This window comes from Mizuhopecten yessoensis, unplaced genomic scaffold (genome assembly GCF_002113885.1).
Source record: "Mizuhopecten yessoensis strain PY_sf001 unplaced genomic scaffold, ASM211388v2 scaffold2255, whole genome shotgun sequence".
Lineage (NCBI taxonomy): Eukaryota > Metazoa > Mollusca > Bivalvia > Pectinida > Pectinidae > Mizuhopecten > Mizuhopecten yessoensis.
In genome coordinates this window covers 560,960-575,598 of record NW_018404455.1, presented here as the reverse complement: position 1 = coordinate 575,598, position 14,639 = coordinate 560,960, and the positions used below count along the sequence as shown (strand labels likewise).

At 34.5% G+C, this 14,639-nt stretch overlaps 2 protein-coding genes across 6 annotated transcripts in view; one reads left to right on the top strand and one right to left on the bottom strand.

The window, feature by feature from the left end:
* Window positions 1–4,878: 4,878 nt before the first annotated feature.
* On the bottom strand, window positions 4,879–10,117 carry LOC110445396 (uncharacterized protein C1orf194 homolog). Of its 3 annotated transcripts, none has more exons than XM_021489987.1 (4): window positions 9,911–10,117; window positions 8,780–9,012; window positions 8,239–8,357; window positions 4,879–5,619 (listed from the first exon to the last, which is right to left on the bottom strand). In XM_021489987.1, exons 1-4 carry the CDS (start codon window positions 10,001–10,003, stop codon window positions 5,549–5,551), a joined length of 516 nt encoding a protein of 171 aa, XP_021345662.1. In that variant the 5' UTR covers window positions 10,004–10,117; the 3' UTR covers window positions 4,879–5,548. The 3 variants fall into 3 exon arrangements, with proteins under 3 accessions (XP_021345662.1, XP_021345663.1, XP_021345664.1); XM_021489988.1 differs by having other exon boundaries at window positions 5,527–6,485; XM_021489989.1 differs by lacking the exon at window positions 4,879–5,619 and adding an exon at window positions 6,393–7,723.
* A 164-nt stretch (window positions 10,118–10,281) lies between these two features.
* Window positions 10,282–14,639, top strand: part of LOC110445395 (UPF0577 protein KIAA1324-like homolog) — a 40,621-nt gene continuing 36,263 nt past the window's right edge. For all 3 annotated transcript variants that reach the window (XM_021489984.1, XM_021489983.1, XM_021489985.1), the window contains exon 1: window positions 10,282–10,480. In XM_021489984.1, coding sequence (XP_021345659.1) covers window positions 10,400–10,480 — 81 coding nt within the window. In that variant the 5' untranslated portion in view covers window positions 10,282–10,399. The remainder of the gene's footprint in view (window positions 10,481–14,639) is intronic.

Genomic DNA, 14,639 nt, shown 5'->3' with positions numbered 1-14,639 from the left:
ACCAATATATATATATATAAATTATATAATTAAATAATAATATATAGTTAAAACTTGATAAATATACAAAAATTTGAGGATCATAAATGTCCACACGATTCTAGCTTATTCATAAACAGTCATTATAAATAAGGAGGATGTGTTTACTAAAGTAGAAGTTATGGCTATAACTGTCTTGGATATTTACACCTTCGAATTACTTTGTAAATTCAAAAGTGCAATTAAGATTGAATATGATATTAAGCAACAGAAACACAATAATTTAAAGAACGTTTTGACATAGTGATAGAAATTAACACTAAATCAGGACCGGAAACTGATGGGACCACGCACTGAACTCGACACTTGAGGATTGAGGGCCTCACCTACAAAACTCCAGACAGAGGATGAAGGCCTACACGCACTACGCCCTAAGATCAAGGCAAATCACGCAAGCGTTCCAGACCAATGCCATAGGACGCAAACTCTTTCTTTCAGACTGTAAATGGTAGCGAACACGTGCACACATGTTACTTTAGACTGAAAATTTAAAATTTTAAACATTGAGTTCAAATTCAGAATTAACTGAAAAGTTTGCACTAAATTCCAGAATGGAACTGGCGCGTGAACGTGGGCATTTAATTCAAGGTTAGAAAAATGAGGTTCGCAGACACTGCTTTAACGTTCAGACGGAAGTTGTTTACGCGGGAGGGGGGAGGGGCACGCGTTTGAAATAGCCAGTAGATAAAGATTTCCAATGCCTTTTTAATATGATTTGCATGTAAATAGAAGGATGGTGGATTAAACAATTGTTATTAAAATTCGTCAACGTACGCAACATGACTATACTGGTAAACCAAACTAAGCAGCTTCATTGTGTGTTCATGTCTTTTTGAACAACTGCAGACGAATTTCCTTTCCTATATTGATTAGTTCTAATAGTATTTAATTTAAGTTCGAATATTAGGCAGAGAAAGATGTTTCGTTAAAGAGTAAGTTTGACTTCACCCTACCACCTTTATACCCCAACCATGACAGGATTATAGGTGAATCAGCTGACAATTGGTCGAACAACCTGCAAATGGTCACATAAACTATATATGCAATCAACACTTTCCAGAGGCGAGATGATGATCAATCACAGGTAATACTGAAATAGTTTGGGTATATCGAAAAACGACTTGGGCGCAGACTTTCTTTTCCTGTATTTTATCTTAAATAGCACAAATATTCTCATAGTTAAAAACGGCGGTTTATTGCAGAACTATACGCTACTTTACCTGTCCTTACTCTTAACCACCGTATACTTACATGAGTAAAAGACGAACTTTGGCACTGGTCATTTACGTGACGGCATCAATCATGAATGTTGGTTGGTTGTTTGTACAGGATTTAACGTACTATCACCAGCTAATTTAATGTCAGTCGAATGGTGGATGTGAAACTTAAATAAGGTCGTCAAAACTTTTCATATTACATCCTTGTTACAATCATCGTCCCTGCTGTACTTGACTTCTCACCATTAGATACCGCCATTCCTCTTGTCAAATGCGAATTCTGTTCATATATTTGCATACATTGGGTTTTTTTTCACTGAAACGTGCCACCTCACATTAAACTATCCAATTGCAACTACAAACTAGTGTATATTGGGGGGGGAAAATATCCTAGAAAAAAGTACATACGAGATAACATTTTGTTTTCTATTATTTTTGTTTGATTTTGTGAAAGAACTCTTCACCATACTTTACTGATTCAAAAGGGGACTAATGTAAACCATCTTGTCGCAGTTTGATGTTTTGTCATTGAATAACAAGAGTTTACATACATACTTATTAATCCTCCAGAAACTTAAAATTAAAGACTCTACACTCTCCCATTCTCCAGAATCATATCCGTACAACAACGCTTATTATCTTACAACAGAACTCTAAGACAAACGTGATGACTTTAATGTCACGAACTTTTAAGCATTCTTCCTCTCAATAATAACTTTCCAGTCTACATGGCTTCATCAATAGGCCCTCAATGTCACACCCAATTTGGGTCCGCCTCAAGCTGGATTTGAGTTTCCCATCAACTGTTAAGACATGTTGTGTATATGGAGAATAATGATATATAGCGAGTGTCAACAAAACCATAGTTCGAACTCAAAAATGGTAATACGTAATACTATGGCAAAATATGAACAAATGGAGAAATGAAACGGAACCTCTTGAACAATTACAAGGAAAATAAGACCAGGTGTTCCGGAAGGTTAAGCTTGTTCTACTTTATCGACGACACCAGAAAAATCTAATGAAAGTTGATTTCAAATACTTGATATTTTGGGACCAGTTGATTTACTACTTCAGACTCCATTTTCTAAGTATTGGGATTTTGGGATCAGTTAATTCACTATTTCAGACTTTATCTTCTAAGTATTGGGATATTCTGTTAATCAGGGTTGATCGGGGCGTCCTACCGGGAAATTTAAATCTACCTTAAAGGAAATTATATAGTCGTCATCACGACCAGACTATCACGTACGGAATGTCATTGTCAACAATGACCAAAAAGTGTTCGCAACGTTTCAAATATTTGTTCACCAACGAACATTTTCGGAGTTGATGGAGACAACACGCCGGGTGCCACATCAGGTGCGGGAAAAGCTTACCCTTCCGTGACATATGATTTCATTTCTAGATTTTTGTGAGTGTTCGTGACTTTCCATTATTAAAGTGTCTCCTTTGTTGATGCTGCTGTATTTGTGTACCCACTTTTTACATGCGGTCTCTTGCGCTTATAACTATTGGCGGTTCACTTTCATTTTGTTTAAGAAATTATGCCGTTGTTTCGTATTGTTAACCGGCCCATCGACAATTTAGTTGTTTCGGCTTATTTGGAGTTGTGATATTGTCCTTATCGTTATAACGCCCAAATTGCACTGTTATAAACTGGAAGGTATTTAGTTGTTTAAACATGCAGTGAGGCAGTATCTACATTCAAAGCTTAAGGCACAGTGAACTGAGTGCAAATGGAATTGTAAACTAAAACACTGATTTCTTCCTTCCAGATTCAGCAATTTCAAGTGGATATTTCATCAGAGTAGAATCAAATCTACCGGGTTTTCTTTTTCTTGTTTAACAATATATAAATGGTGTGCAACTGTTCGTGGAAGTAAAGTTTCGTATTTCACTTCAAGGTTTTTTTGTTACCTGTCTACTTTTATAACTTATCTGTGTGACCTTTATTCCTACAGTTGTCGGAGTTATCAACTTCCAGGTCATCCATTAAGCGACGAAGTTTTTTTTTGTTAAATACAATTTTAATCAGTCAGTTGATAAACAAAACTCTTCGTCCCTTTGGTTGGTTAAAATCCTAAACTACTGAACGTGGCGGTTCGAAGGTTGGCGCCATTTAACAATGTTATTAAAACAAATGTGGGTGTCTAGATATAACCACAGCTCTATAAAGTTACCCGATTTGTTGTTTGTAAAATCGTTCTAGAAACACATTCCCTAAATCTGTGATCTTGTTTGTTAGATAAGCTTAGTAAACAACAAACGCATATTGTCGAACCTTGATGATATTCTGACAGAATCATTTAACCCTTTCACCACTGTGGACCATAATGGACTCATCCAGATCAATGCATGGGAGTCTACTAAAGATGCTTAGGGGTGAAAGGATTAATCAAATGTCCAACTTAAAACAAGCTTCAATTCAAACCTTTGATTTTCAGAGAATGTTTAGGTCCTATTGAATATTTTTTGTCCGGGAGAGTTTAAAAAATGTCATTTCATATCTACTTTGTTTGCATGGCCAACAATTTATTGCAATTTGATTTACAATGCTTGTTGATAAAGACCAATTCCATCTAGTTTCATTACAAACATACTATATACACGGGGAGTACATTGTATTTATCGTTTAAGGATTGTAAATTTCTTAAAAAATTTACATCGCTACAATTGCATTTTTTTTTTAAATATTTCCAAATTTTTGAAAAAAGTTCTGAAATTTCCAAATCAACATAGTACAGGTCTCTGAATAAAAGGTACAAAAATCACTTACAGGGATGTTTTAATATCTGTGTTTAATGACTTAACTATTCAACTATCTAAATGCCATAATTCTATTAATGCAGATGAGATGGGTTTGAAAGAACCCTGGACTTAATTGGTTCACCAACATATAGCTCATCAAATATAGATGTTGTTAATATCAATGTGAACCTAGACGGATAGTGGCGCCCATCATCAAAGAGTATTGATCAGATCTACAACAGATGATCTTTTTGCCTCCTTTACTCTTCATTTTCCTTACTATTACCCAGTCCCATGTTGGAAATCCTAAACGAGAATCTTGTACATAAACTTATACCTATGACAGATCAGTCCCAAATTATGCATAACTAAGGACCATGATGAATCTGCATGTAAAATTTGAGAGAGATTCTTCCAGTACTTCCTGAGAAATAGCACAAACAAACTTCAACTATCAAAATTCAAGATGACAGCGTTGGCTATCTTGGTTTGCAGATCAGTCTCAAATTATGCATAACAAGGGACCATGATGAACTTTCAACCAAAATTTGGAAAAGATCCCTTAGGTTCTTTATGATAAATAACGCTTACAAACTTTAACTATCAAAATTCATTCAAGATGGCCATTTTGGTCTTCAAATCAGTCCCAAAATTATACATGCATAACTGCGGGCCATGGGGAACTTCATGTAAAAAGAGAAAGATCACGCTAGTGCTTTCTGAGAAATAGCGCTAACAAGACTTGTTTAAGGGCGGATGGATAGACGGATGACGGACCACAGACAAAGGGTGATTTAAAGAGCCTTAAATAGCTAGCATCTGATGATGGTGGGCTATTTACAAATGAAAAAATAAGAAATTCAACAAGACGTAAGTTCTTATATTTATTACATTACATATGAAACTTAACATGTCGACAATATCGCTCTGACATCACAAAGAAACATAATTATGAAATTGACATAAAGTTTATTTTTATAATCATAACTTATAACTCATACCATTTCTATAGTATAAAGTTTAAAGAAATATTAAAGAAGAACAAAACCTGTAAAATTTTGCATAAACTTTGATTCATAGTAAAACTTGTTGTTATGGTTACCTAGGTAGTTATAAAATATACATAGATTTTAAACTCGTAAACTTAATACATTTGCATAATCCAATCACCGTTTATCACAGAAAGTTCACTGATCACAACTTATGGTTTGTGCATTATTATCCCTTCTCACCAATGCCTGATCATATCTTACAGTAAAACTGACATATATTTATATAAATAAAATCATCAAATAAATATATCAAAATATGTGTATCACAAACTAGAATTAGAATTTATAAGCAGCAAGAAAACTACTAAAGTACGGTGAATTCAAATTGGTATATAAGATAATACCAAGGAAAATTTTCCTTTCATGATGAAAGTTCACTCATAAGATTGCATGTTGTCCAAGTTTATTTTCACAAGAGCAATGCCAGGTATCCTCTGCATGAAGAAAGTTTTTACAGACAGAGCACATTAGACACACGATGATTGGTTCCTATGTACAATAAAATCCTCCGTCATGTTTCCGTGAATATCCTCCGTTGGTTCCGGCGCTGTGTGGACTTTCTGTTTGTGAGAAAAAGTTAGTGGCAAGCTACAGTGATTGTGCAAATTAATGAGACTGACAGGAAATGGGGAAATCAGAATCACCCAGGATACCACACGGGGGAAGGAGAGCAAACAAGGGGAGGCAACTGTGACTGTGCGAGGAGACTAGCAGAGAAAACATCATATATATGCTTAATATTTTGTATTAAAAAAAATACATATATTTGTATTTGTTGCCCAATTTGACATTTATAATCTTAAAATAGAAAGAAAAAAATAGCAAATTAAATAGTATTAAAATGAAATACACATATTGTACTGATTTGAGATATATATGAAGAGCCATCTGAAAATGCTAACAGTAGATTTTTTAATAAATGCAAAATATTACTAGAATAGATATTGTCTTAAAATTCAGGAATTTGTTATCAGGTCAAACATTTTGAAGTGAAATTATTTTTTTTTCATATTTTTACTTTTAAAAACAACTACAGTAATTTTGGAAGAGGAATAATTAAAATTTAAAGATAAACAGTTACACTCAAGTACCACAGACTACTCAAATGTTAGCAGCCAGACAATTGCATATTGGTTAATAGGTAGACAGGATTAGCAATCAGATCAGTTAGTAATTCTGTATTCAAACAAGGTTTTAGCAGTCATTAACTAGTTAGATGCTACGTAGCGATTAAGAACATTATATAAGCAGTGAAATATACAGCTGTAAGAAATATTAACGCAGAAGTTTTATGGAAAGTAAGTGAGGTTTAAGAAGATTAGACAATTGTGAGTAGAGTTAACGGCAGTGTGATATTAGGATACAAAGAAGCCGCCATCTTGCTTCCGCGAATACCCCTTGTTGGTAGTTTGTGTGTGGTGGCCTTCTGAAATTTTGTTAATGAAGAAACAAAATATATATAAACTGTAGCATTTACAAGGCAAATTCACTCTGGCCTCAAAATTAACTGTGCTATATTGGGGGAAAGGTTTCTGAATGTTTCCTTGCGGCATTAAATTGAGCCCTTTTTTTTTAATACAAAAACTAACCAGTAAGTTAATGACTACAGTAATACTAATTTCATTGTGATGTGTTCTTGAAAAACAAAACATTTATAAAGCAAGTTTATCTTTTTTAATTTGTATTTTTTTTCTTTCTTTATTCTTTTTGTTCAAGTTTTAAAACTGAACTTTACAGGAATAAATTTTGAGGCCTTCAAACAGATTCAGTCAAATAAAAATTAGATCACATATTTTGTATTCATGACTGTTGTAAGGAAATATTTGTTCGTCTACAGTAAACATTTGAAAATTGCATGAAAACCTTTTTATATCTCCTAGTTATGAAAAGATGTGATCTGATTTTTACAGGAATGAAATGGATTATTCCACTAACAAACAAATTTTATTCAATTTGAAGTTACTGAGCATAACAAATTGTTAGCATTAAAATTGTAAATTATTTATAAGAAAACAAGTGATCAAGTTCAAATCTCACACCAGTATTATTTAAATAAATTCTTTGTTTTATTGTTTATATCTAGTAAGTTTACAAGTTTGTTTGTTGTTACATGTGCGTCTAGGCGTTCTTGTTTATCTGTTGATATAATAAGTGTGTAATGAAGTATAGACTGGGGTGTCCAGCCATCAGTATAGACTGGGGTGTCTCGCAAATAGTGTTGATGAAAGAGAAATGAGTTCTTTATCTTTTTTTTTTTTTTTGATTTATTTATTGATAACCAGTTATATAAATTGGTACTATCAGTGTATTTCATAAGCAAAAGGTTGTCACTTTGTAAAAATTTGCTTCCTTTAAAAATTTAATATTACATGAAAAAAAAAATGATATAAAGTTATAATTGTATGCAATGTAATAAGGCATATTCATTATATTCATATACATAAAAAAAAATCCACAATTTAATACATTCAGTCACTTTGATATTTGTGTTGTTAAAATAAATACATTTTACAGGATCAAGTACAGAGATGTTTCAGGCTAGCAGGTACATGTAATTAATGCAGGATAATATTTGGCATCAAACATTAAGTGATCAAATAACGAAAAATCCCCCGTCAGGTTTTCTCGAATACCCGTTGTTGGTAGTTTGTGTGTGGTGGCCTTCTGTAAGGTTTTAGAAAAATGAAGAGAAAAATGAAATATATATATAAAAGAAATGTTACGGTTAGTTATTAGTAATGTATTTATATATATATATATACTTGGTTGGATATGGTAAAGTTTGACTGAAGAGAGTAGGAATGTAGGAACCCCCAATGGCAGTGGCGGATCCCAATGAAGAAAGAACTAAGGCAGTTCCTTTCATATTGTTCAAGTGTCAATTACATAATCAGATTTATTTATCTTAGTTTACTTAAAGAGAGATAAACATTTTACTCATGACTTAGGATGACTGAATTCAGCACAATCGATCTCTTAAAAAAAAGTTATCAGATGTTGTATACAATATATATATATATGAATATGTATTTATATGTTTTAAACTATACAGTAAATTGTCATCATACAGCATATCATATGTTTATTTTCTATACGACATTTCTGTATTTGTTTATTAAGGAGTTGAATGTTTTTTATATTTATTTGATGATAAAGATATAGAGAAATATAATACAAACCTATTGCATTTTCTATAGAATGGATACTCTCCTTCTTCTTCTGAGACGAGATAGAAAGGGGGTGATTTAGGTAGGGCACTGGGACAATAACTTCTTGTTCACGGTTCTTCAATACGCGCCTGAAAAATAATTCATTCATTTTAACAATGAAAGGCTGAACTGATAAGAAGCAATTAATACCATAATTTCACAAATAAATTGAAAAACAGGAATCAAAATAAACTGATGCTTGTCATTATTTATGTTTTGAAATCAGACTTAGCATATTGTTTTATGCAAGATAAAACATTTTATGTTAAATCACATGTTTCATTATCTTTTAATTCTGTGCTTGTATCATTAAATTGGAATCTTTATATTACATAAACTGTGAGTTTATGCTATGTTGTCATTAAGTTTGCAACAATTTTGAAATGATTTGTTCATGCAAATTTCGTTCTGCAATGGAAACATGTCAAATAGTCTGTCCATCAGAAGTTTAGGCCCTGCTTTACGATGATCTTTGTCTTTGGTTAGATAGAATGGATTCAGAAATATTCACCCATGTTTAACTCCGAGTGTTTCTGGTTGGTATAAGGTCTCATTGTGGTCTTTCAGGAAAGCTTGATGATGATTGTATTTGGATTTCAAAATAAAGTCCAGACTATCTTTTGGGGCTACAGGATCATGGTGATAGATCTCACGACGTGAAGAAGCTAGAGTGCATGTGGTGTTGAGTCTGTTCCAGGGATCATCATTCTGTGCTAAATGGGTAGGCTTCTGGTATCCTGCAATCTACAAACAAAGCCAACAATCATGTACTTGCCTCAGGTGCTGTTTTCAGATTTTTCAGTTTTTAAAAGGAATTTGGTCCGACACTTCTAACCAAAAAGGGGTGGCTAGCTGTAATATATCAGATCTAAAACCTTGACAGACTTTGAGACCAACCAGGCAGAAGAGCAGTTTGCATGTCAACATTCCATGGGATTGCATTAGAATAGTCACTTTTCAGGTTCCTGTGCTGCATCTGCACTGTGTAAGGCCAAATAAAAAAATCTTGTGTTTCCACTAACCCTACCTACCCTATATTTTTGTGCCTACATAGGCATTTTTAGTGATATGCACTGTTAAATTATTATTACCAATGCTTAACGGCCAATCAACACAGGATAGGTCATTAGGGCCAACAAATGGTCGACAAAAATAAATAATGAATAAAAACATCAAACCAAACTGAAGGGTAAAAGACAAACATCAAATTGAACATTGAAAGTGGCTATGGTGACTCAAATTTTATTTAAAAGACCTACAGCTTTCAGATAGCCTAAAATTGAAGAGACAGTTATGTTTAAGCCAGAACTCCTGCTCTATATAAAAATAGTTAAAATATTTTTCAAAATAAATAAAAATTGCCTTCCTACATGTACCTACCCTATCTTTTCTGAGGATGATAGCTAGCGGAAACACATTTTTTTGGTCTAACAGGAAATAATTATTTGACCTACCCCATCGCTATAGTCATGTACATGTAAATATATGTACAGCTGTTGTATAAATATTTGTCTTAATGTTGTTAACACATAGTAGGAATATAAACCATGAATATATGCATACAAACATTTGGCAGTTCGAGTAATAACAGACTGTATAACATATTTTGATGATAACAGAACCCAGTCTAAACAAATCTTACTTCAGCTCTTAGTTGACCCATGAAGTTGTCGTCATTCTGATTCCGAGGAAAGGAATACGGATCCCGGGTAGACATCGATTCTTGTGCAGCCATAGTTCTGTTTGGCCTTCCTTGTGTACAGCTGCTTGTCTCAATATACCGCGGATGTTGGCGACGCTTCTATAGCAACCGTGGGTCTCGCGGAGTCTCGGGTTAGCGTTGTTTTGTAGTAGTCTGCTAATTTATTGTAGTTATAAAAAAGTGTATTGTTTAATATAATGATATCTTTTGATGAGTTATTTCTTCCCTTAAAATCATTGAAAAAACATGAAAAATTAATAAATTCTTGTTTCCGTATCATTGCGCATGTACTTACACCATTTCCGGTTTCCGTGGCCAACAGTTAACTTTCCGTCACCATCTGGCTCATCTGTCAACTGCATATGTGACATTTTACCATCGTGCAGGCTGTAGTCATTTGTTTCTTTGTGATAGAAACAACCAGGGACAATGGCAAACTTTCTGGTGCTGTTATTTTCGATGGTTTTAACTGCATATACATCGGAAGGACGTCTACCAACATGTCAACCGGTAAGAGACAATGTTTTGATTTGGTAAAGCTCTGTATGTTTTTTATTTACATATCCTTACACGTACGATAACGACAACGTATCGTAAAATCAATACAACAAAACACTATTAAAAAAACAGAGCAGGACCAGGGTCACTCAAAATGTTTTTAGTAGAAGAGTGGTGGATTCTTGGAACTCCCTTCCCAACTCAGTAGTAGAAGCCCCATCTCTAAACTGTTTTGACTCTCCCTAAACACTTTCTGGAAAAATATACCGTCCATGTTGTATCCTAGTTTTTATGCTACACAACCGGTTAACAGTATGTTACCGAAACATGATGCGCCTATATTAGCTACTTCAAGCTAACAACGGTGTTGACGAAGAGGTACATGTAAACAGGTAGCTGCGATAACGTAGCTTTCTGACGACGAGATAATTTTTTTATATATTGCGTCGTCAGAGCTACGAAGCGGTCCTATGCCAACTAATGGAGCAAAATCAAAAGTGTTAATTTGTAAGATTGCATATAATTCATGCCTCATATGAGTATAATGTTATCAAAATAATGCATAATTGTTGAAAAAACGAATCCTTACCCATGCAAAAACTCTTTTACGAAATTAAACAAAGTCCGTCTTGGGGGAAAAAAATATTGTTGACCGCCATGACAGATCACGCGTGATGTTATCTCAATTATCCTTTCTATATATGGCCTGCATGGCCAAATATAGTATTACTACTGATGCCGCCATGCTAATTACAATTTCCATATTGGGTCATGACACCCATATTTGGACATCTGACCTATATCGGAAGAGAGATGAAATTTCCAAAATTGCGGTCAATTCAGATTTCGATTACGCTTGCTACGTTAACTTGATAATTTAATGACATTTTAGGCAGAGGAAACTTCAAATTGTGCAGGATATCAACAGAAATAGTTCATACTACAACCTTATTTATGGATGCGGACCAACTGTTGATTCACACCGGGCTCGCTCCATTACAAGGTATTGGATTGATTTAATACCCGGCCAGGGCAGAGGAGGCCGGATATTAATATTAGTACCAGTAAACAGGTAACGTGTGTCTGAAAAGTATGCGTATAGTTTATATTACCCAGATTAAAACAAGTTTTGAGTATTAGTGGACCGAACTGTGGATATATGATTATGGAACGGCCTATCATCGGAGATCGTAATGTCATTTGAACATAGCCTTGACCGTCATTGGAAGAACCAGCCACTTGTGTATTATAACCACAGGGAAGCCATCGAAGTCACACATACTAATGGTCATTGATTGAACTTTAACGAAAATGTCACATTTGAACATTTAAAAATTGCGATATACAAGAGACACCCATATACGTACCAACATCTTTATTTTTGAACCACACTCATTCAATTCACAATGTTACTGTAATATAATTACTAATAATTGAACATCTGTTCTCTATGGAACTGTGCAGCTATNAGGGATTCAATAGAGTTCCTTACTGATAAAGCATAATAAAAATAAAAAAGGAATCTCAACAACACGAAGACTTTTGGTGAAACTGCAGTTTCACCAAAAGTCTTCGTGTTGTTGAGATTCCTTTTTTATTTTTATTATGCTTTATCAGTAAGGAACTCTATTGAATCCCTTGGATCCGACCGGAGACACTACCGCAAAGTCCTACATTAGGAGTGTTGGGTCACCCATTATTTATTATTGTAACTTTTATAATTGAGCTGACAGCAGAGGAAATTATACAATTTCCTACAGTCAGAATAAATCTGTGTATCTGTGTAAAGATACATGTACATGCTGTAGCGGAACTGGACTGGGTCGATTGTCGGCGACCAGATAGCTCAATTGCTAGATCAACCGTCTAAGGGTTCGGAGAATCCTGGATTCGAAACCAGGTTTGGTCAAGCATTTTTCCTCTCCTGTTACAGTGCATGGTGCTTGTGACCAACACTTGTTTCTACTCGTACAGTGTTAGAGCTTTACACGGCGAGATACTTTTGACAGGCGCCATGTACATTGTACAGACGGCAAAATCATATCCGATAGAAAAAAGGCAGACCAGCAGCCTCTTTTGTTATAGAAGTACCCTTGTTTCAAGCATTTGGTGTATGCTTGGCAAGGCGATACCCGAACCTGGGTTGTAAATAATTGTATCTTATGGGGCGAAGACTTAGAAAAGGAGGGAGGAATGTAGCTGAACTGGACTGGGTCGATCGTCTGCGACCAGATAGCTCAATTGGAAGATCGTCCTTCTAGAGTCCGGGGGGTTTCGGACCCAGGTCTCGCCGTGTATTTTTCATCTCCTGATACACATGCAAATGAGTAATATGTACCATTCTGATTTAATAACTCTTAAGAGAATATATAGAGCAGTAAAAACCGGGGTACTATCAGCAGTCACTATCAAAGATAGAAACAACATAACAACATCACACCATGAAAGCCAACAGAAAACATGGTTAAACGACGAGACAGATTATGGAAGCCTGTATAGCCCGTTGGTGAAGGCAACACCAGTTATTGCGCCACCAATTATGGAAAATGTACATGTATCTACAGTTGCTTTGTGTGGGACCCACACATCAAGACTAACACATTTATCTTTAGAGAAAGTGCCAAGAACAGCAGCATGGTTTGTCTTCAAAAAAGCATACAGTTATATACACATTGCAATGGCTACGTTCCAGAAGCAGTCACTAGCTGAATAACATTGATTAAGATTGGATACGCAGGAGCCACAATTCAACATAACACAACATCTTTCAAGATAACAAGAGTCAAATGTGTTAAAAGTAAACATTTAAACAACTTATTCTTAATAACCATGGCAAGGAATTCTATAAAGTTTCCTGAAATAAATTGCAAGGTCAATGGATCAAATGTGTAAAAACCTTTAGACAACATCTTCTGCATTACCATGAGGCCCTGGGTGGTGCTATTTGACCAGTAGCATGCTGGGATAGAGTAGTATAACGTTTCATTTGGTCTGAAGCATTCATAAGCCAAGGAGAATTAATGAATAGTACATATGAAAGTATTTGCAAAATTACTTTTATTGAAAGCATTTTCCAATAATTGCTCAAATATCCAGGTGGGTGATACAAGCCCTATGGGTCTCTTGAAGTCTTGGGTATTTGCAGAATTCTGTTACCTAGTCAACTGGTACCACAGGCTAGCACATAGTATCTATAAATAGCAAAACCCTTGGAGTTTGAAGATAGTTCATAAAACCCTACATTGACAAGAAATGTAAAAGGCAATAATCAGCCAGTTGGGACTGACTAGACGCATGAATCACAGCTGCCATGCATATATATATTGTGTGTGTAAGGTGTAATTGCCATTGGTCTGAATGCCAGCTGCTGATGCTAAATTAAATTTCTACAGTATGTTACGGTCTAGCCCAAGGCAACGTAATTATGTTATGACACCACACATAGATCTACATGTACAGTGTTCATTGTGGAAATTTCAAATGTTATATCAATGATAATAGCTAATGTCTGTCAGAAGTGAAAGTGTTCGTTGTAAATTTAATTAATCATTATTATAAAGCTCCTTTAATTGTAGACTTTGAGTTGATGAAAACACAATGAAAATTTCCATTTTTAACTTGATATCCAATCAGTTTACTTAAATAGTCAAAGTAACGTACAAATGCATAATGTTGATCATTATTGGTTTTCTTAAGATCAATAACAACTGAAATCATGGTCTACAATAATGTAAGATGCTTTATAAAACATATAAACAATTTGTTTTTGTCTTTAGAACTTTTCGACTTTTAGGCTGCCATAGGGTCAGGGTTAATAATAGGTCTTGTGTAAATTACCATGTAATTATGTGTAACGCACATTAAAGTGAGCAAATCAATAGCAGGTCAAAATGCTTCAAATTTTTATAGGGAAAAAAAGAGTGACAAACTGTCAAACAAACAAATTTGTCTGTGTAATGATTGCTAAAGGGAGGAAACAAATTCAATCTCAATATATACAGATGTATAGTCATTGTAGACATTTTATTCTATATATAGAAATATACATTATTTTGTATATAGTCCTTTTCTATTGTGGTGAATGTAGTTATGTAGTGTTTTTATGAGATCTGTTGGTGCCTGTTAGTGTTTAAATTCAAAGAAGATTTCACTGCAGTAACTGCAAACCTGT